Source organism: Indicator indicator, chromosome 3 (assembly GCF_027791375.1).
Source record: "Indicator indicator isolate 239-I01 chromosome 3, UM_Iind_1.1, whole genome shotgun sequence".
Lineage (NCBI taxonomy): Eukaryota > Metazoa > Chordata > Aves > Piciformes > Indicatoridae > Indicator > Indicator indicator.
Window position 1 is genome coordinate 39269463 of NC_072012.1, and position 23842 is coordinate 39293304.

The following is a 23842-nucleotide window of genomic DNA, read 5'->3' on the forward strand; positions in this document are numbered from 1 at the left end:
CGTGTAATGAGAGGGTGTGATGGTTTTAAGGCTGTCTTTTTAATTTTTCTTCACAAAATTCGAGCAGAGAAAGTGAAAGAATGTAAATAAATCACTACTGGGTGTAAGAAAGCAAAATAATGATTATTCTAAACACTTCCATTGGAGAGAGAGAAATGTTTAAGAACTATTACTCAAAACAAGGTTGGGGAGTTGGGCAGCCTCGGTTCTCGCTTGCTCACTTGGTTTCTTTCTGTCTGGCTGCTTCTTCTTTTCTGGCTGAAGACAACACACTGACCTTGACGAGCTAAGTCTAACAGCCTCTCTGCTTCTTGACTCTCTGCCTTCTGCCAGGGGGGCCAGGAGGGATCCCTTTTTGCTGAGGGGGGAGGCCCCTTGAGGAAAGGCCCCTTGGGGGAAGCAAAGGGGGCTTGGTTGTGCTTTTCTGTTGATTGTACATATTTGTGAATGTTGTGAATAGTTTATATTTGTACATATTCATTGCATTTCATCATAGATTGTAGTTTTGCTTGTAAATACAGCCTTCATTTGCTTCCAGACTGAGCTAGCCTGGTTAATGTCGGTGTGGGTCAGGGATTTCAGCTCTCACACTGTTACAGAGGGACAAGTTAGTGTGGTTCCAGAAATGGCCTGTTTGACAGCTCTGGAATAAGATGCTAGAAATGGAGTCAGCATCCCACAGAGGGAAACATGGAATGTCTGTGTCCTGCTCCCGGCAGGAAAGTGTGGCTCTGAGAAACTGGTGTGTGAACTCTCCACACCTCCTTCACATTGTTGTTTTCTGTGGGCAAGGCAAATAAAATGGAAAATTTCTATACGTACAGATCAGAGAATAAAATAATGCACTGCTTTTATTTTGCAGGAAAACACTTTTCAATTTTAATGGAAGTGTATGTAGCATTTGTGTAAAAGGGTAGTGAGGTGGGGGCAAGGACAGCATTGTTTTGTGTAATTAAAACCCACAGGTTTTTGTTGGAATATTTTCAAAATCCAGCTGGATGTGTAAATTCCTTTTGAAAATCCTTGAAACATTCCTTTGCCCCTTTAGCAGAGCCCATGGTAAAGTAAAGTGTATTTCTTCAACTCTTGCAGTTATTTTGGAACTAAGAAAATGATAGCAAAATCGTTTTCCCTTGAGAAGAGGTGGGTGTATCTTGTCCCTTATTGCACATTATTTACCCTACATTATTTACCTCTTAAAATGAGCTATCTGGTTTATATTGCAGTGTTTTCATTCTGTGCTTGTCTAGTTTGATAAGCAGCGCCGTCATTTTATGGTGTGGATTCTGTCAAACGAGACATATGAAGAACAGCATTTTTAAGTACATTTCGTCCTTTACACTGTTTGCAGACAGTTGAATCTTACTTGGATGCATTGTATTTGTCTCAGGCATTATAGATTCAACTCCAGGGTTTGCTTCAACTGCTGTAACTTGGTACATTTGTGCTGACCTGAATCCTATTGTGCCAATTTATAGTGGCTGAGGGCTGGGCCCTTTTTTTTTTTTTTTAGCTCTGTGACTCAGTTCCTCATTTGTTGAAAAGGAACAACTATAGTTATGTTCTTTTGCTAGTTGTCTGATTGTCTGCTTAGCCCCTAAGGTACTCAGAGAAGGATGCTGTCTGAGTTGGTACAGCTTATATCATAATCAGGCACCAGTCCCAGCTGGGGCCTCTAGACTCTCAGATGACTACACACAAAATGAATTAGCCGAAAAAGCTTCTCATTTGTCACAGGCCTTCCCTTTTACCTTGACAGTGGGTATGTGCCATACATGTGACACTGAGGTCCTTATTTTGTAGCACAGGTATTGCCTGACATAATGAAGCAGTTCTCTAAAAGCAGATCTAGCATTTTCACACACTTCTATCTGAAACCACCATATCCAGCCCAAATGCACAAACCCCACAGAATTCTAGGAGCAAGACAAAATGGAAATTGTTTACAAGTTTTTCACAGGACTATTTTCATGTTTAGATGCTAGGGGAGTCTTTTCACAGATTCTGCTATAAGCAATGTGCTTTGTTGTTGTGGGCTGTAAATGTGATGAGTCTTGCATTAAGATTATATTGCAATGATATATGTTGGTATAACGGTAATGGTGACATTCAGATAATTTCATCTCTCTGCAGCAATGCTCTGGAGTATGTTATTTGATTGTAGACAGCAGCTTTGTAATAAGCATTGTTAAACAAGTTTTTATCTAAAAATAAAAAAACTGAGATGAGATTGATCTGGTTCAGCTGTTTTCTAAGTGATAGAATTGCATGCAATTTGTAAATGCAACCGTGTGAGCTAAAAAAAGAAGGGTAAACCTCAGCTTATCATCACTACATAGTGTTGCCATGTAAACATAAACAAAAAAATGTTCGTTGTGAGGGTGATGGAACACTGGAACAGGCTGCCCAGGGATGTTGTGGAGTCTTCCTCTCTGGAGATATTCAAGACCTGCCTGGATGCGTTCCAGTGTGATCTGGTATAGGTGATCTTGCTCTGGCAGGGGGGGTAGACCAGATGATCTTTCAAGGTCCTTCTCAGCCCCTACCATTGTGTGTGATTCTGTGATAAGGCAGATTTCACACCTATCCATACCTACATTTCTCTAGGTACAGGACCTACTGACAGGTCATACCTAAACATACAGATCTATCTAGCAACAATAGTGCATTCAAGTAAGGAGAAGGAGTAAAACCAGCTTGGTTGCTGTTAATCAAACCTTAGAGGAAAACAGAAACAGGAATACGACTGATGTTACTGGGCTAACTGCATTATTTCTGCAAAGTTCATTGGATAGAAGTTGTTTATACTTCCTTGGAAAGGTTGAAGTCTGTTATAAGAAACGTTAACAAAAAGATATGCTAGCTTTTATTGCCTTTAAGTTCTTCTAACATGCTAAGCTACTTCTTTTCTTTGTGTTACAAAAAGGATATACATAGTTAATCACCAAGGGTCTTGAGGTACTGAGAACATTAGATGTTTTTGCATGTTAGTATCAGACTTTATTGAACCCATCAATAAGTAATTCAATCTCATAGGGATATGGAAGAGAGGAAGTACTCCCTAGTGCTTTTAGTGATTTGAAATTGTAGTTGCAATGGTTTCTGATTTTGAACTAACATTGAATTACTCAATCGTATTGTGCTTGGTGTCTTGTCCCTGTGGGTCATAGGTGTTACGTAAGTGTTGCCTTAAGTCAACCAGGCTTCTAGTCAGAAGCTAAGAAGTTTTTCTTTTCTGGAATCTGACCATGTTTTCCTGCCTGTCATGTAATGCTCATTAGGGAAAGGAGATTCCACAGCATAGTACTTACCAGATCTGATGTGTAAACTGGGGACTAGCATTGCATGACACATTGTGAATCTGTGTTTCCCACTGGAGCAGCAAAGCAACTAAATCAACATGCCTATAAAGTCTCCCAAGTAGTCTCACAGCAGTGTGCTGCAGCTGACTTTGGACTATACTATGTCTCATCTGATCCCTAAATAATTAACCTCTTCTCTGTCTCTTCTTAGTACTCAGATGGTATTGCAATATTATTTTTCATTAAGATTCCTTAGAGCCCTGCATGAGCCAGCAGGTGCTGTAGGAGTATTAACACATTGTCGCTATTGTTGAAATGGTAACAACAGAGACAAAAAACTATGTTAATTGGGCTGGGAAAGAGCTTGTTTTTTCAGCTCTCTTTCCCAACACTTGTTCAATTTGTACAGTAGTCAGTAATGCTAAACTTGTCTTGATACCTGTGATGCCAGAATGACTCAGCCCCAGGTAGTATGTGTTGAGTACAACTGGATCCATATGCCTTCATCTCCCACTTTATTATCGGGGAGGGCAGCCACAGGCATGGAGGGGACTGTCCAGTATCAATTAATGCAAGGTGGAGCTGTCAGGACTTCTGAACTTGGTTACACAAGGCACCAAATCCATTTCTCCCTGGATGAAGATAGGCAAGTTAAAGAAACACTTTCAGGACTGGCTCTGAGCAAGGCAGTTCATGTCCCAAAGCAGCAGGTTGCTGGGGACAGTTTTAAATACTGATGAGCCCTTGGTAAGCACTATGTGCACTTGCAGCCCAGAAAGCCAACCAGATCCTGGGCTGCATCAAGAGAAGTGTGGCCAGCAGGTCAAGGGAGGTGGTTCTCCCCCTCTACTCAGCTCTGGTGAGACCCCTCCTGGAGTACTGTGTCCAGTTCTGGAGCCCCTATTACAAGAGGGATATGGACATGCTGGAACGTGTCCAGAGAAGGGCCACCAGGATGATCAGAGGGCTGGAGCACCTCTCTTATGAGGACAGACTGAAAGAGTTGGGGCTGTTCAGTGTGGAGAAGAGAAGGCTCCAAGGTGACCTTACTGTGGCCTTTCAATATCTGAAGGGGGCCTACAAGAAGGCTGGGGAGGGACTTTTTAGGATCTCAGGTAGTGATAGGACTAGGGGGAATGGAATAAAGCTGGAAGTGGGGAGATTCAGGCTGGATGTGAGGAAGAAGTTCTTCACCATGTGAGTGGTGAGAGCCTGGAATGGGTTGTCCAGGGAGGTGGTTAGGGCCCCACCCCTGGAGGTGTTTAAGGCCAGGCTGGATGAGGCTCTGGCCAGCCTGATGTAGTGTGAGGTGTCCCTGCCCATGGCAGGGGGGTTGGAACTAGATGATCCTTGTAGTCTCTTCCAACCCTGACTGATTCTATGGGGGCTGTAAGGGAGAAAGGGGCCAAGACCACACAGCCATGGCTGCAGCTCTATGCATTAATTACATAATACAGTAATCCAGAAGGCTGCATTGCAGCTTTTTTGTCTTGTACTGGTCATTTGGGGTTGTGATTTTATTTAATCTTGCAGGAGAGACACATTGTAGCTCTTCCTTTCATACAAAACCATCTTTGATTTCACTCTCCATCAGTTCTCAGTGAGCTATGCTATGATGTTTTTTCCCACATCAAGTCCCACAGAAGGAATTAAATGATGGAAATTTGTGGCTAGGTAATCTGCTTTATCACCTGTAGATGAAAATGAGAAAACAGCGTACATCTCTTTCTAATGTATCTTGCTATGGATTTAAGGATATAATCCTATAATCCTTCTTGGATGGCTCTTTGCTTTTAGTTTGTCTCAGGTGGTCTTTGGGCTTGACAATATACAATGTGCAGCACGCATTAGGTTTATAACAAAATTTCATTCCACTTCAGAACTGTGTGCCCATAGCAGAGAAGGAAACCATCCTCAACAACATCAATTGATCTCATGTTCAGCACATGATCTCTTTTGGAGTAGGTGACAGAAAACTAGCGATTAAGTGATCTGCTTTATCAGGCAGCCAGACAGAGTTACAGGAAGCCATCTTGAGTCTGCAAGTATACTCTTGATGGCCCTGATTTGGTCTGGTTTCTGCAGACAGTGTTTCAGAGGAGGCTGCTTAGACTGTCCAGACTGTGCCCTGTGACCCTGAAGACAGCCTGCTTGGTGTTACATCAGCCACCTGGGGCTGATGCCTCCCAGGTGAGAGCTGCAGCATATTCTCTTGGCTGCAAGTTGGCACTTTCGTCCTGACCTTAAGTTACAAAGCAGCAGCTACATCTTCTGAATGAGTGCTAAGTCCCCTCGGGGATGTTTCTGGCATCTGGACCAAACAATTACTGCACTAGTCTAGATTATACAAATTCTTCTATTCCTCAAGGTCAGGCTGCAGAGATTTACATATCTGAACAAAGTGTTACAAATAAAAAGGATGAGAGAAAAAAAAGCATCACACAAACAAGCCTAACATCAGAAAGGAGCAGATGATGATTTAAGCAACACAATTACACACAGAAAACGGTGTTAAAAATGAGACAACGCTACTGAAGCTGCAGAGTCATGCATTCAGAAGTGAGAAGATGCCAGAATTAAAGCCACTGGTATAAACTTTTCACCCCTATTGTGTGTGTGCATTGTGATACAATCTTTAATTATCTATTCACATCCCATTTTCCTACAGGACCTCTGTCTCAGTTGCTGCTCTGGATGAATGGTGTTCACTTAATGAGAAGCTATTCAATATTTTGGTTTACCCTTTTTGTGCAGCATGTGGCCCCAGGCCTTAACTTACTTACTGCACACTATTGAAACCTTGGTATGAAGATGAAATCATTCTTTTCCTCCTAGCCTCTTTTGTGACACTCATCGCCGTACTTCCTAAGGGCTTTTCAAGCATTAATATTTTTATCTTCACAATAGCCTTCACAAATGAAGTATTATTGTTCATTATTGTCCATGTTTTATATTGAGGGTCCCCAGTTGTGGACGTCTGAGGACATTACTATGAAAATTTATATTATCACCCATCTTTTAGCTGAGGGTTACCTAATTGAGGGAGGAGGGTCTAGCATATTATTTCACTGACAGCAGACAGAGCCACGTATTTGCTGGATGGAATCTGATATATTACTGTACCCACTGCCCTATTTCCCTTGTAAAATTCAAATGGTGGTTAAAGCAAAGTTTTTGCTTGATTTTAGTGATAGCTATAACTGTGTCATATGTTTGGCTACATAAAAAAAGACTGGTTACTTTTTACACTACACCTAAGGGAGTTCAGGGCAGTCCTACCTAGGTAGTGCTATGTACTACAGGACTCTTGCTATCCCTGTGGATGTTGTTGTCAGCCCTTACTCTTCTCTCCAGTGGCCATTAGGTTCTGGCTCTCACTGATTTCAATGCCAGGAGTGGGTGTTTGTCACTTGTACAAGTCTAAACTTAGGTGAGATGTGGAGACAACCACACAGAAGGAATTTTTTTGAAAAAGCAAAGGCAGGCAATGTATCACTGCTTGGGAATTGTTTGGGTTTAGAATTACCTTAGTATCTCACTGACATGTCATGGAAGAGTTGGCCAAATTCGGTTCTTTGTGGCAACAGTGACCCCCATAACAAGAAGTTAATGTTTCCACATCTGCTGCTGTCTTACACCCTTGTCTCCACACACCTCCCAGCTTGTCCAGCAGATGCAGAGTGCAGGAGAATTACAGGGCTCTCTGCCACTAGATAGTCCCACTTCACAGTCATAGGCTAGATCCTATTTAATGGAAAAGGATCGTGTCCTCTGCAACAAACACTGTGTGATTGTGTAACAGCTAAACTTAGCCTGGTGTCTCCTAGTTCATGAGTCTTCACCATTGAAACCTTTAGGCAGTTCCCATACTGCAGGACTTTCTGTGTGCATATATTCTTTAGTTTGTATGAAAAGACAGCGACCTCCAAAATCAAAAGTCTGATGTGTGAATCCCATGTGTCTTATCAGGGTACTGGAACTGTTAGCTCCCCTGAACAGATGTTACCTGCTAAGAGCAGAATGTTTTTTTCTTTCCAGTGAGCCACTTCTGAAGGAAAAGGAGACAAGTGCTTTGACTCTAGACTTCACATCTGCTTGTTAACAGCAGAGGGTGGTGATAATTGGAGGTGTGGTGGCCAATCCAAACACCAGACCAAAAGAGGCAGTGACATTTTCTGACCATTTCCCCAAACTTGCCTTTTTCCTTCCTATCATTTGCAAACTGCATCTCCCTATCTTTCTGCCTCCATCCTGTGTCCCCTTCATCCCTGGTTTTATGACATGTTTTCTTACTTTTATTCTATTTCAGTTTTCAGTCTTTGAGTCTCCATTCTAGTCTCCATATCCAGTGAATCCTAATCATCCTTCCTGAGCCTAGTGTCCAAATCAAAATCTCTTCTTTTTCTTCCTTTATTTTGTGCCCAGATCAGTCCCTTTTTCTTAACCAGCCAGTCCCAACCTCCTGCTTCCATCCCCACTGTTCTTTCTAACTTCATGTCTTTCCTCTCCTCCCACTCCTTTTGTGTAGCCTTTTCCAATTTTCCTATCAAACCTTTCTCTCTCTTTTTTAATTCCCCTTCACAGCATGGCTCAAGTGGACATAGTCTTCTGTGTGGCTGTGCATGGATATGCCAGGCCTTCTGTTCAGCCTTTTAGAGAGGGCTGGCAGGGAGGGAGGACGACAGGGCTTGGGCCACCATGTCCCTGCTAGACGCAAACCGAAAATTGGCAGCCCTTCTGCCCCAATCTTCCCTCAGCTCTAGCTGCTTGGCTCCATCTACACTCTACAGAGTATTCGGGTTCAGCAGTTAGAGGAAAGTCCTTTCTCCATCCCTCAGCTGTTATGTGGGGCCCTCTCAGTTTCTGAGAGCATCTCAAAGTCCTCTCAGCAGCAATGGGGGTGGGAGTCAAAGGGAGAATGGAGGATGCTCTGTCTCTCTTCTGAGAGTGGCAGTTTCATACCCTAACGAGCTCTAGGAGTTGAGAGATGTTTTGGCATGCTGGGTGTTTGTGGAAATACTTGTTTCTGAACCTTTAGCTAAATTCTTGCAAGTATGAAAAGTATTGACTTTTCAAAGACACCTTAAACTCTGCCAGTTTGGGGCAGATATTCACAGGGAAGCAAAAGGCACATCTCTGACACAGAGTTACTCCCTTGCTAAACTGTACGTCTCAACTTCAAAGCATGAGGCATTTCTGCAAAGCAGCTTATTTTCTCTCTGGTGTCTCTCTCAGAAATGTTTGAATGGTGCTGGTTGAAAATGTCAAACCCCCTAAAACAGAAACAGAAACAAACAGAAAAAAACTAACAAAACAAACCAAACAGCCTGAGGCAGACACCTGGCATGGGCTATGTTCAACTCAAGCAGTTAAATTTAGAGAAGTTATAAGCAAATAAAATCAGTGTGTTGTACATGGGCACACTCAAACAGTAAAGAGCAGTGCTGTGTTCTATGTGACACTTGCCGCAGTGGTAACTGGGTGCCCTTGTGGTATGGGTTGCATGAATTCCTCTAGTGCCATTTCAGTAGCAAAAGAAATACAGAAAGACTCTCTCCTCATAGTGCAAACAGTTGCATCTCCTTCTTTGCACTTATAAAACTATGCCTGAGGACAGAGAAAGGCAAAAATCAGCACAGAGAGGTGCTTTTTCCACAGTTTTCCCAATCTGTTTTGCTGTGTTTGGGATAGATCCAGAAGGAATAACAGCATTTGCCCTATGCACCTGGTGAATTTCAGATCGACAGAGGTGAGGCTCTTCCCAGCTCCACGAGACTGTGCTCTTGCATCCTGGCTGCATGTTTTTAGCCTTCATTCAGTAGCTCCAACTTGATGCAAGTGATTCATTTGCTGGCAAAATGCCTAGTTCATACTGGAGGTGCTTAAGAGCCTCATCAGAGTTGTTAGCCACTTCCATGTAATTGTTTCTCAACCTCATTTTCATATGATTTTTTTTATAACAATAATACTCTAGTTTTTATTTTGTATAGCACTTGTAAATATAAGTAACTCTGAACACTGAAAAGTTGTCATCCCCATACAGAGCTAGTCAATAAATTCCCTCAGTGTGTCCCAATGCAAATATACACAGTTATGATGTTTCTTCTATAACGAATGCCTCAGTGAGGGTTGTTGAAAGCATTACTTGTCAGAACAATATTATTCGTCAAATGCTATTACTTACTCTACCAGTTACCAGTATTCTTAGTTTATAAGACACAGATTGCTATTGGAAATGCAGAAAGATAAGAGTTGAACAACAGATTCCCTTGGGGATGTGTAACCAACCATTCTGCATAGTCACACAGAACCATACTGGCTTATGGGATAGATGGGCCTTCAGGTTGCATAATAAAATTAAATAGAATTATGAATATATTTTATGGGGAAATTAAAGATTTGTATAATGTTAAAGCCAGAGTGAGAACATGAACTCAGTGATCTGTATCTGAAAGGTAACACATTGGAGAAATTCTTGTGCAGAAATTCAGAGGTCAGATATGTGATCAGTAATTGGCTTTAGTCCAAGGAAGTCAGTGAAAGATTTGGGTGCTGTTTTCAGGGAGGTAGAACGTTGTCATTTGTGTCGATTAAGTACTGAGCCTTGAATAACTTTTTTCTGACAATAAAACTGGCTCATGGGTCTTTTTTTTTTTTTTTTTAAATTAACATAAGAATTCCCATGCATCTAGTAAAGATGCTTAGAAAACAAGTCTTTAAGATAGGTGTGAGATAGCGTCTACTGGAACTGTATGTCAAAAAGAGGATAGTACTTCTTAAATGGTTGCTTCAAAGTAGCTGCTGAGTGATAGTGTCCTTGTATTTTGATTTGGCATTTAAAGGAAGAAGTTTTACAGCTGACTGCAAGAAAACTGAGGAGAAGTTGGGAAATGCAGAGAAAATTAAAAAAACTAAAGTCATGAACGTTTTAGAAATATGATAATTCCTGTCTGTTTCCTGAACTTATTTTGAGTTTTTATGAAAGCTTTGGTCATTTTAAGTCGTTGTTAAGGAGTAGTCAGTACTTTGATCAGACTTTATATTGATCAAGATTACCAGAAGATAGGATAATGTTATGCTTAATTTTGTGTTGTCAGGCATCATGGATGCCCTGTGCTGTGTTACTATAGCAGCTTCTAATCTTCTACAACACTCACCTGAGTGTTCTGGTCAGTGCTTTTTGTGGCCTGGAACAGGAGAGTGTGTCTTTAATGAATATCTATGACTTGCAGTGAAAAAACTGTGAGGTGAAGCTCTCAGATCCTTTCAGCATCTGCAGCATCCAGCAGGGTCTTTGCCAAAGTACATTAACAAACCTTATTTTATTAATAACTCAGCTTTTGAAATTTTGCTTGTAGAAGCCAGGGAAATTGTTTTTAAGCCAGACCAGGACATTTGACCAACCTCTGCAGTCAGGCATGCTGATGCAGACCAATATTTCCTAAATAGTACCTTACTGTAATAATAACCTGTAGTATGGTTCTAAATTGCTTTCCTGAATAATATTTTTTCACCTCTCATTATAGATTCTCAGAAATTGTGGTAATACTTGTTATAATTTGGTTTGCTCATATTTATTTCATAGTTGCATGCTTTGCAACCACACTTTGTGCATGCAAACTGGATATCCCTCAGAAATAAATCACTGAGTCTGAAGAAACATGAAACCAACAGTCTTTATTTTCTTTTAAAAACATGGCAGCAAGCATGCTGTGCGTGCTTTGAGTGGATTTACATGTTGAATAACAGAAGTTCCCAGCCAATAGTCATCATGTGGTAGGCAGCACTGCTGCAGACCAGCCCATATCTAACTATATTTTACAGTGCATTTCTCATATACCTAAGCTCCTGCATTTCAGAGTATGGGTTTTATCTATTCATTATTTTGGTAAATGTAGATTGCCCAGAACCCTCCTATGTATAATTATATGTTTGAATGAGCACAGCAACTTCACTGGCAGACATTTGTTCTGTAGACATGCTAGGAGAATTATAATTTATGCCTTTTTTTTATGACTGAATGAAAAAAGTGCTGCTATAAACTGGAAGTTGAAATAAATTATGTAAAATACATAATTCGCATAATGACTGTCCCTTTATAAATGTTCATATTAAGTAACCATATCATTTGGGATAATTCCTCCTTGAGGAATGCTGAGGAAGAACAGCTCATTCATTATCTTGACTTGGTGAATTGCTCTAAAACAGCTCCTCTGATGAGAAAATTGATTTAGCAATTTTTAAACAATTGAAAATAATGCTGGAATTCTATATTTTCCTGTCCAGAAGGCTTCACTAGCTGTCTGCATTGTACAGCTTTGACAAGTTAAACTGGAACTCTCCCAAAACCACCTCTTCTCTACATGTATATCTTTGCTTTAAAACCCCACCTGGTCAATTAATCACACTGAGAGAGTAATCACTCAGCTGCTGTAATGTAGCTCTCTTGATTCATTGATGCCAGTAATTAAAAGTTTTGGAAGTTTGGAAGCCACACATTTATCTACAGGCTGCATACTGCATCTGCTTACTGCACTCCTAGCATCTCTGAGAGCAGGCAGCATGTCATTTCCTAAAACTTCTGTCAGGAAAGTTCTCAAAATGAAAAATATGAACTACCTGGTTCCTAGACACCTAAGGGTGCATCCAAAGAGAATCCATCTTCCATCCAGAGAATCCTTTGCCAGCTACATCTGGTTTTGTATGTATTTTTATTTATCCCTTTTATTTAAATACCTTTTAGTTTTGTTATACTTACCTTTTTTCTTCTGAATCTGTACAAGACTGTTCTTTGGTTGTTTTATCTCTCTCTTCTCCTCCTGCCTAATTTTCTTTCCCTATCAGGGAGAAGGGAGGCAACCTAAATCTGTTCCATTGGGCTTTTGGGCTCTGGGAAGTGCTTAAACCACACCACCTTCCAAAAAGAAACCCTCATGGGTCATTTACAAGTGACCCAAATTGAAGACTCTGGAAAGGAAGTCAGGTAGTTGACTTCCAAAAGTAGCATTAGCAGTGAGGGAAAAAGGAATTTCTTGTAGATCAAAAGTGGCTGCAGGAGGGCATCCTTCAGAAGGGTCTGGTAGTTTGGATAAACTTCTGCCAAGTGCTGTGTATGTGGTTTCTCATCTACACTGAATTTCCAGATCTTTTGAAGTTGTCCACCTCTCTTACCTGTCTTTAAAAAAAATATATATTTTGGCCTTTCCTTGTGATCAGCATAATTGCTATATTTAGATTCAGATCTCACTAGGAGAACACTTTAATTCATTGCACACCACCAGCCTCTGATTTTGTCTTTGAGGATCAAAAAAATACCTTAACAACTTTCTCTCTGCTCCCAAGGATTTTGATGGGAACAGTTTTGAAATTCAGACTCCACTGTTGTGTTTGTCAAGACCAGGGTGAGTTTGTGCAATTAGAACTTGCTTCACTGTGTTTTTGACAAGCTCTCCCAGGAGATTTCTAAACACTGAAAACCTTTTAGGATGAAGTTCATGTTTTCTGCATGCGCTTGGCAAAGGCAGATATATTGCTCTGGTATAAAAAGCTGAAATTGTGTTTTTCCTCTCTCACTCTCAAGAAGTGAACTTTGCATTGGAGTCAGAGAGAAAGCTGTGGGGAATAATTATCTTCCCTAATTTTTATTCACATTGGAGTCTATATTTTTTGGGTTTATGATTTTGTTCATTCTTTAAGGTGTGTAATTTATGTACGCATTACATAACAGAGAGTGCTGGCAGCGTTCCCCCAAGGTATAAGAAAATGAATGGATTTTTGTAGGGGGGGCAGATGGAAAGAGGAGAGCTTAAGTAAATAATTTCTGCAACTATTAAGTGACATACACTCTGTAATAATAGGATATTTCACATCACTGAACTGCAGTGCATGACTAATATAATGCTGTAGACTGTGTGGAAGATACAGTATAATAATCCAAGCAGCACACTAGTTTTATATAGTCTCTTAGTATTACTGAAAATAACAAAACCAGTAGATCTGTACTTACACAGGGAGACTATTACTTTTCTTATTTTTCTCAAGATTTCTTTACTTGGACAGGTTGTGGAGTGTCCTTCTCTGGATACATTCAAAACCTGCCTGGATGTGTTCATGCATGACCTGCTCTAGGTGATCCTGCCCTGGCAGGGTGGATGGACTAGGCGATCATTGGAGGTCCCTTCCAACCCATAACTTTCTGTGATTCTGTGGTGATGCCCAAGCTACAGTCACAGGCAAGAGACAGGGAAATCTATCAGAAATCAGGCATGTGCCAGTGACTCTAGGCATAGATACAGATCTTTCAGTTTATGCAAGCATTTATTTTAGGTTGTCTGAAATTTTGGTATTTCTTGGAAAAGCTGAATACCAAGTTGGGTGTTTCAGTAACAAGGATCACTGTTTTGAGGATGTGCAGCTACAGCTTTGTCTAGGCTCAAAATGCAATAATGTAAATTCAAAGTACGGAGACCCAGGGTTTGTTAGGGACCTGAGTGACCTGAGAATTGTTGTCTTTAAATAAACAGAAATGGATAATAGTCTAGAGGATTCTGTAATGATTTTTTAATGGAAGGGCTCATTCACAGGCCAAGCACACACATAAAAAGAGGAAGAGGAGAAAAGCACAAAGATGATGGAAAGCAGCAAGGTCATGGGTATGTCTATGCCACACATTTCCATATAGTGCAGGGACAGCCTTTCTATACCTGTGTCTGGTCCTGGTAGCTGTCTTCAGTCTTCTATTTCAGTAGCTGGGAGCTCAACTGAATCAGTTACTCCACTGTTATGGTGGATTTTCCATATTTTTTAATTCTTTAAACCAAGTCTTGGAGATAAAGGATGTAGCTGTGTCTGCAATTAGGGACTGTGCGCACAGTGCCTGATGGGGTTTTGTGATTGTTATTGCCAATAACAAACAGGTGACGCCAAAACAGATGAGCAGATCGAATAAAACCTTTTGGACTCAAAAACAGTGAGTAGATTAGCACAGATAGTATCAACATGAAGCAGGAGGTCTTTTGAACAATGTGTCATCTTTTACTGTGGGAGCTACATAGCCCCACTGAAACCATAGAGGCATACAGATGGTAATGTTAAGCGTGGATGCTAAAAACTGCAGCGTCTATGAGACTTCCTTCCTATTTAAGTAAGGTCTTGGCAAAGAACAGAAGGCCAGAAACTGAGCAGAAGATTTGATCTCACAGGCATGAAAGTGAGTCCTAATCATGGCTGCCGACTTCCCTTGAATTAAATATTTAAACTGTGTTTGTACTTTAGCAGCTCACAGCTGCAGCGATCGCTAAAAGTTGCAGCACTTACAATGAAGTCAAATGAGTCAGGTCTTTGTCTTTGAATTCCAGCTGTTCATTTCTTACTTCAAACACTTGCAAAAATATATAGCTGTTGCTTCTTAATAAATTTCCTGTAGCTATCTGCCTATGTGCCACGTTCTCAGAGTTGAAACAAAGCTATCTGGGCGATGCCTGAAAACACACCATCTTCTACCTCATAAGTTAAAAGGAATTTAATGAATTAAATAAAAATTGCTATAGGCAGTTTCTGGAACAATCTGTGGTGAGTTGAAAATTCCCCCTCAACATTAGCTTTGCCAGACCAGCTCAGTTGGAAGCAAATGAAAGGTGTATTTACAAGCAAAACTCCAATCTACAATGGAATGCAATGAATATGTACAAAATATACAGTATTTACAGCTATTTACAATTAATAAACAGTACAAGGGCCCCCCCGGCCAAAGACCAGAGGAAGCTGCAACAGCTTCTCCCTTCTCTGCCTCCCCTTTACCCCCCTGTACAAAAGGGACAAGAGACAGAAGCAGAGAAATTAATACCAATCAAAACAAAAGCAGCCAAGGTCAAGCAGAAGCAAGTTAGTATCTCCCAGCTGAAAGCGAGAAAAGAGAGAAATTGTTTTGGGAACCAAATCTTATGGTAGATCTCTCTCCAATGGAATTGTTTAGAATTATCGTTATTTTCATTTTTACACCCAGTAGTGATTTATTTACATTTCTACCACCATCTGCTCAAGATCTGTGAAGAATTTTAAAGGCATAGCCTAAAACTACCACACAAGCACACATGCATATCGATAGATACATTTTCTCAGTTCCTTTTCTCTGTTTATTATTCCATGGAGTTTAAAGTATGAATGTGCTCCTATCATTAAATATAACATGTATCATCACTACTTAAAGCAGAAATACTCACTGTGTGTGTGTTCTCCTTCACGATTATATTTGAAACTTGTTTTTAGTGCTATTTCATGTTTACTGTGTACCAAACACCCTGTGAGCTACATTTAGACAGGAGAGGTGAAAGCATGGCATGTTTTTTTACCATTAATCGTTACTGGGTTTTAATCCCAGTCCCCTTTTGTCTGTGGCAGTTTTCCCTGGGTGGAATGGGGCTGGTGCCTGAGGGAAATGGGGCCTCATGCATGAAATGTGGGGTGCAGTCTGCTGAGGGCTAGCTTTGTCCACCCAGTCTACATATGATCCTTGCTGAATCCTGCTGGCCCTGGTCCTCTGGGACTGGGAGACACAGCCCAAAGCCTGCAGAAAAAAACACCAAGCAGCAAGGAGTAATCCTGCAGCCAGCCAGGAGCCCCAGGACAGCTTTGTATCCTGGCTTGGGGTCCAGACAGGGCTTCCCCAGGTAAGACCTTCTCTTTTTGTTAGGTGATGACAGAAAAGGGCCAGGTGTGACTTTGATACCAAATCAGTGCTACCAGCTCCACCTTAGGGTCTTAAACGTTTCAGTACCTGAATTGCAGGAGAGAGGGAATGCATTTGTTTGGCATGGGGAACTAGAAGAAAAGGGAAGAAAACCAAAATAACCATGAGCTCTTCTTTTGCAGTACCCACTTTTGTCTATGTTTAATAAGATAGCTGATGGAAATCAGAGGTCCTGCCTTTGACACACTAGGATGAACCCTTCAGTGATTTTAAATTCATCCTCTGGCTGCCCTTTCCTCCATGACTGCAGTGAAATGAGGCAATAACCTCATGTGATTAGCACATCCCACAAAACTTGCCAGCAAGGTTAGAGACCTCTGTGCAGCTGATTTAAGCCTGCTGGTTCTGGCTTTATTTCTTCTTCATAAACTACGTAGAGTATGCTGCAGACCCCCTAGGTTGGAAACCACTAAAGTAGATGAATATGAGAAATTTGATGGTGATGGATTTAAAAAAGAAACAATCTCTTCATGCAGTATGAGAGAGAGAAATATGAGGTAACAGTATGGTTGTATGGCTTTATTTTTCAAACTCTGCAAGCAGAGATACATTCTAAATATGGTATTTCGTGCCCAGCTCCTAATGAGAACCCAGATATGGCAGAGCACAGCCACCTCAGCAGTAAGGACTAAAGCTGATCAAGTGAACTTTGTGTAATTATGAGCTGAGAAATTATAGTGTATATCACTCACATCCTAAAGGTGAGCACAGCCTGATATCAGAAACCATGGAGAGAAAATGCCATATGTGAAAGCATGATGCAGATCTGACCTGTATTCCAGAGAGGAAGGTGACTGGGTTTATGGGTGTATACATTTGTGTTGTTAGTGTGCCTATGCACAAATAAGGTAGATTATTCCTGCTAGGCACCTTGAGTTTCTTGGGAAAATGGGCTTATGGATATTGCTGAAAGTAATTTGTCTTTTACTTGTCAGAAAGGAAAATAATTATAACAGAATTAGAAGATTTTGGACAACACTTAGGATCTGGATAGCAAAATGGTCACATTGCTGGCTTTGAATCTGACAACCTGATATTGGCATTAGCCCCAAAAGTTAATAATCATCCACTCTTCTCTTGCACAATATGAATACTGCAGCTGTGTGCCACAGGTGGTAATGTCACTACGTGGACAATAAATGCTCACACTTAACAAAGCTGTGGGCCAAATGAAAAGCCATTCAGTCACCTAAATTGAGGTGTTATTTTTCCTAAATACTGTTGCTGTAGTGGCTTTTGTGGAAGTCAGCAGGTTTTAACTCATTATTTTAGTTGGGTTTTTGGTGTTGTGGTTTTTTTTTCTTTATATTGCTTTCAAATGCCTTTCCTTGTGTTTTATTTTGTTGTTGTTGTTTTATTTTCTTTTCTTTCTGTGCTTCCTGTGGGATTTTTCTGAAATAACAGATTTTATAATTACACTGATAAAGGTGTTACATTTGAAATGTTATTTAAAGGTGAAGAAAAGGCACTTTGTAGGTAAATCCAAGATATTAGTATAATTTCAATTTTAATGATACAAGTATCATTATTAGTTGAGGAAAGGATACTTCTGTGCAGAAAAAAAGGTGTCAATAATAATAATGTCAAGCTTTTTAGATTCTACTGCTTTTCCTGACATTTCATCCACCCTCTTTCTAATCTTGCAGGTCCTGAAATGGGCAGCTTTGGTCTGGTGGAGGTTGGCAGGAGCATAATAGCATGTCATTAGCATTTGGGGTCCTTTAAGGGGAGGGTTGTGATGTTCATCATGACAGCTTCTTTTTCCTCACTCTAGGATCGACTGGGGGATGTTTTTGTGTTTGCTAACACACTTTTTAAGTCCTTGTGGTTTCCACTAATCTAAAGCTCCATGATACAGCCAGGTTTTCTATACACAGTGCCTCTCACATATGTTAGATACTTCTTTGCTCTCCTTGTTACCTCTTAAAGCAGTTTTGTCCAACCCCAGATCTGTATTTCTTTAGCTGAGCACTGATGAGTTGTTTATAGGTGTGAGGTCTCCAGTACCAGCCTCTACCCATCTCTCTAGCAATGCCGATACCATATTGCAGGGCTACTGGTTAACAGAGGCAATTTCAGGCATACTTCATACAGTATAGAGTATGTGTGTAGAAAATGTGAAATAATGTACACATGAAAGGTAGCCATAGTTTGGAGTGTTAAATGCATATTTTTCTAGTGGGGTCTCCACTCATCTGTCTGTTATGAAGTGAACAATAGCACACTTTTGGAGTTGGATGTCTCTGTTTTGCTTTTGCTTTATGAAACATTTTCCAGTCTTGGTATTTGTTTGCTGGGACAAATAATACATTAAATTAGGTATCTGACAGAGATGGCATTCTAGTTACTCATTATGAGGTAATATTCATACAGATCAGAAAGAAAACTCTTTTATAAAAAAACTCAGATGCAAAGAGACAGTCTAATATAAAATTCTGTACCATGGAATTTTATCTGTAAATCAGGAAAAGACACAGTAGGAGCACTGGGGCAAGGCTGGATTTACAGTCCCATGTTTACTTATTTCTAATACAGAAATTTCCATTTATTTATCTTCAGGAATATGTGATGTATTTCTTTCTATTTATTCCTGAGTGAGAGCATGTATGACTGAGCATGAGACACCAGTCCAGAGATGTATATTAGATACTGTGAACTGAGACCATACACCCATAAAATTTTTATCTTTAGGCATTTTTCAAACGCCTACTGCCTGCATGGGAATGGTGGCAGATGCAGTGTGATTGTGCAGCTGGGCAGTTATTACCATACTTTGTGACCAGGAGTGCATGTGTTGCATTAGTGATAAGGCAAAAGGAGAGCATCCTTGTTTCTCTTATCTTCTGCATCTGTAAATTGGCACTTTCTGTATCGCTCTGAACATTGAGAATCAGGTACAGAGGGGCAGATTTTCTCCTCACTTGTACTCTTGTCAACACATTTAGCTCAGTATCACAGAGTTAGCACAAATCAGCTGCTCTTGTTAGTTAGTGTTAAGGCCAGGCTATTCCCTGCTGGTAAAACCCTTCCATTTCCCTTCCACTGTAGAAAACATGGGAGCAATTAGCAATTCTTGGAAGTTAAGTTATATATAGTGATTCATCTTTCAGAGGTTTTTCTTAGTTTTGAATAAATTCTTTTCACTATCACAGTAGGAAACTTTCCAGCCTTATAGAAACTGAAAAACAAAATTGAGTTCTCCTGGGGAGATGGCTGTACCGGAATGGTCTTTGTGTAAAGGAAGCACAAGTCAGTCACACAGCTCCTCACATTTCTGTTTCCTTTGTCTTACTTTTAGTAATTAAGGTGCTTGTTGCACTAACTTGTGGGATCCAAATCCAGGGATGTGCCTGGGAACAGAACCGGTAGCTTTCTAGCAGCAGATCACCGCACAGGGCAACCACTCTGGCAGGAATTGTACTGATTCTGGCACTGTTGCTACACTTTCAGTTTGGGCTCTAATGAGCCATGCTATTATATCCATTTTCAAGTGACTGATGGTTGGTGCAGATAATCAGGCAAAAAATGCCTTTAAATATAGCTCCTTCTCAGCTGGCTTACTACATGCTACCAAAATATGCATAATGATAGGTAAGAGCTTCCACATTTCCAGCTTTACCTTGTCACATGAAATACAGCAGTGGAGAAAACTGTGCTTAGATTGATTCAGGCAGATTATACCCTCACAAGGTGTGATTATTTAGTTGTATTGAGGCCAAATACCAGTAAAAAGTAGAATGCAAATATATGAAACATTTGAAAGGGTCAGGCCGCCTTTGCAAATTTCTTACCTGCAAACTGTTTGCCAAATCAGTAACAGAAGTTATAACTAGTATTTCAGGATTTCTGTGTACTTCATATGCTTGATATGCTTTGACTATTTTGTACTATCATCAGCTGGGTGAGTGGGTTCAGTATTGTCATTCTGAAGTGAACTTATTAAACACATAATTACCTGGAGCTAAAGTAAAAACCATGCTGTAATATCTAGTCTGAAAGATGGTATTCTATTTCAAGTGATTCAAACTTAAAGTAAGAAAATCCAATAATGGGAGGCTTAACAATAGAACCTTTGCCTTTTATTAATTTAAGCTATTTAAAGGGCAGAGATATACCATGAGAGCTTATATTTAGGGGCTCTTACTTTTATTTTTATAACAGGACTGGGAGTTTCCACATTTTATGGGTGATGTTGAAGTGAATCTTCCAGGCTTACCATCTGCACACATGCAATTCAAAGTACCTTATTTCCAAAAGATCTTCAAAGAGGAATATCACATACATATAACAGGTATGTAATCCTACAGATTGTGACAGAGTCACAAACTGAGTTGCTTCTGTGTAATAAAGGTATGCTAACGTGTTCTCTAACCACATATTCTGTGTCTGTGTGTGTCCTAGATTACAATTTTTACATCTGTTTATATGCTGATACCCTGTATCAGTCTGTATATAAACATCTCAGGGAAACAGGGAACATGTATCTTATGAATCAGAGAGACCTGCTCTTTTTCATGGATTCCAGCAATGTCTTATGACACTAAGTAATACCTAATGTAGCTTCAGAGATCTTTTATCTAGAATTATTCTCCAGGGGAATTAGCAGCTTATTTCATTTTCAGCTCTTTTACGCTTTCAGATGCCTTTGCTGTGATTTATGCTAATACCTTTTCATAACTTTGGTCATTCTCATCTGGCAAAAGCCACTCATAACCATACTTCCATCAATCATCTCACCAGAAGCAGGCAGTTAAATAACCTTAAATAAAACAGAATTGCAATTATTTAAATGGATGATACATGCAGATAAAAAGTACCTGATCCTGGCATACTGTGAGATAGTATTGTAATAACAGTACGAAATGAAAAAGAGAAGAAGGTTAAATAGGGATAAGTATGCTGCTTTTACCTTCAAGCCATGCAGAAGTAGCATAGCTCCTCTCTCTACATTGGGAACCATTGGATAATACATAGCAAAAGAATGCAGGTGTCAGTGGACCCAGGTCTTTATCTGCTAATATAAGCAATCACAACACATGATACAATACAGGAGTAAGAGATGAGGGCAGCCATATGAAACTCCTGCAGAGCAGTGACAAAAGGAGCATTCAGAGCTGATACAGAGATAAGGCCAAGAGCTAGCAGGTGAATTGCAAGCTCAGCAGGGAGCAAAGGCCAAGGGTAAGAACAATGAACGCAGATGGGCTGAAGGAGGCCTCAGAAAAGGAATTTTCAGCAGAAGGGGCAGAAATCTAAGTGATCAGATTAAAATCCAGAAAAGAGGAGAAAATGAGTGCAGAAGTTAGTGCTGGCTATTGAATGATGGAAGGCAAATGGGTCAATAAGAATTACAGACAGAGGGATGGAACTTTTTTTCAAAATGGGATGTAGGTACTCTGCTGCAGAGACAGAACAGATAGGCAGCAGGAAGAAAGAAATGGTCTCACTCAGAGGGGGCACATCTGAGTGAGACCATTTGAGCTACTACTAGTTTATGAAACAGGATGAAGTAAATGATTGCGTGGGCTGTGACTAGAAGGTGTAAGGAAGCAGAAGATGATCTCTCCCAAATCAGAAAAAAAAAAAAAAAAAGGAATCAGGAGAAAAACAAAGCCTACAACAAAATAGTAGAAGCATCAAATATTTTATGTGAACTATAGAAGTAGTATTCAGGGATAGTGGAAAATACTTTTTTCTACTTGTTAAGACTAGAGCATGAATTCAGGGTCCCACAAGGCTGCCTGATACCCTGCAGTTATTCTGTTGTGTAAGGAGATGTAGTGGAATTGGTGTGCAGAGGAGCTTGAACAGTGACAGGTGTGGTAGGGTGGGCTGTGTCATCAGATACAGAAACTTAGGATAGGATCAGTGTAGATGAAAACCAGTAGAAGAGGGACTGAAGAACAAGGAACAGTTTTGCAGAAGAGAATCAGGTGTTGATGATCAGGCAACAGCAAAGAATAAGGAACAGCAAAGAACATAAATTAGAAATCACAAATATAACTGCTTAGCGGTGCTGCTGTTTGAAAACAGACCAACTGAGAGGAACCATATTTATGCATTATAGAGTCTTCTGCAGGGAGGACTGAAGGCTTTTCTGATTTTCTGGCAAGAAGGTGTTCCTTTAATGAGGATGAGCTAATGAATAGTAGCTGAGGAATATTTTTCCCTGCTCAACATTAACAAGATCCATTTATAGATTCACTAGACAAATCAATCCATTTGACTGCACATCACGTACTCTGTCTACTGAGTGCCTGTTTTATCTCAGTGCTATACCACCCATTAGGAGATCTAATAAACAGCCATAACACATGGTACAAGAACCTCCCTTTGGGTAAGTTTTGCTTGAACCATCTGTTCTTGCCATAAGTTCTTGTCTTAGGTTAGGGTATCATCTTGGATCATTTTCAAGCTCTAGTTACTGTGTGGCTGTGTAGATACTTGTAATTTCCTACTCAAATCAAGCAGATAATAAAAAGAAAGGAAGAACTGGTTCAGTATATATGAAACAAGATGAATGCAATCTAAAATGAGGGTAGAGAGTGATGCACATGAATGCAACTGCAGCAGATGACCAGATGACATGGGAAGAGGACACTGATAATAGTAGGAATCTTCCTATATTGAAGTCATTTAATACACAAAATCCAGAATGTTAAATTTATCCATGGAACTTCTATTTAGTAACAAGAAGGAAAGGAAGACTAAGGCCTGAATATAGTTTATTTTAGTACTGCTATAGGCATAAAGTCAGGCTGTAAATCTATGACCTGTGCCCTGATATGTAGAAACTGGAAATCCTTTTCTCCCAAATAGCAAGGAGAAAGAAGGCTTGGCTGAAATAGTAACATTTACATCTTTTTCTGGTCAAATGTTATTATTCATAAATTCTTTTACAGTCTGTTTTGGTCACTGTATATTGATAAAAATATGAGTAGCCCTAGGACTTCTCTGAGCAGTCCTGAGCAATCCTGAGAGTCCTGCTCCAATGAGCAACAGTCCCACAAAGAAGCAGCTTTAAGTGAAGTGACATTATGAGGAATAATGACTTAACCATCTTACTGTTGGTGTGTGCTTAATGGCTTCATGTCAGTTCTGTACAGAGGAAGGATTTCACAGAAACACAGAAACATTCAGGTTGAAAAAGACCCTCAGGATCACCAAGTCCAACAGATAACCCTACTCTACAAGGTTTGCCTCTAAACCATATCCCCAAGCACCACATTCAAATGACCTTTAAACACATCCAGGTTTGGTGACTCAACCAGCTCCCTGGGCAGCACATTCCAATGCCTGACCACTCTTCCCCTGAAATTTTTTTCCTCATGTCCAGTCTAAGCCTACCCAGTCGCAGCTTGAGGCTGTTCCCTCTTGTTCTATCACTAGTTACCTGTGAGAAGAGACCAGCACCAACCTCTCCACAATGTCCTTTCATGTTGCAGAGAGCAATGAGGTCTCCCCTCAGCCTCCTCTTTTCCAAACTGAACAGCCCCAGCTCCTTCTGTCGCTCTTCATAGGATTTATTCTCCAGGCCCTTCCCCAGCTTCATTGCCCTCCTCTGCACCTGCTCCAGTTGCATGCTCTGTGTTGCCAGCTCTCCTGATTTTGTCACAAGTCTTAAGACTTTTTTTTTCCTGTTTTAAATCTTAGCTCCTAAGTTCAGCAGCTACTTGAGAATTTCAACTTTCATGACTGCAGAGAACAAAAATGAAATATTGCTTCTGTGTAACTCCACTTCTAAAAAGGCAGATAAACAAAACAGCACTGACTGTATTATTTTAACCCATTT

General features: G+C 40.3%; 1 protein-coding gene across 1 annotated transcript in view; it reads left to right on the forward strand.

The window, feature by feature from the left end:
• TMEM117 (transmembrane protein 117) overlaps positions 1–23842 on the forward strand; it is a 207000-nt gene that overhangs the window by 177446 nt on the left and 5712 nt on the right. The window contains exon 7 of the mRNA XM_054399554.1: positions 20212–20341. Coding sequence (XP_054255529.1) covers positions 20212–20341 — 130 coding nt within the window. The remainder of the gene's footprint in view (positions 1–20211; positions 20342–23842) is intronic.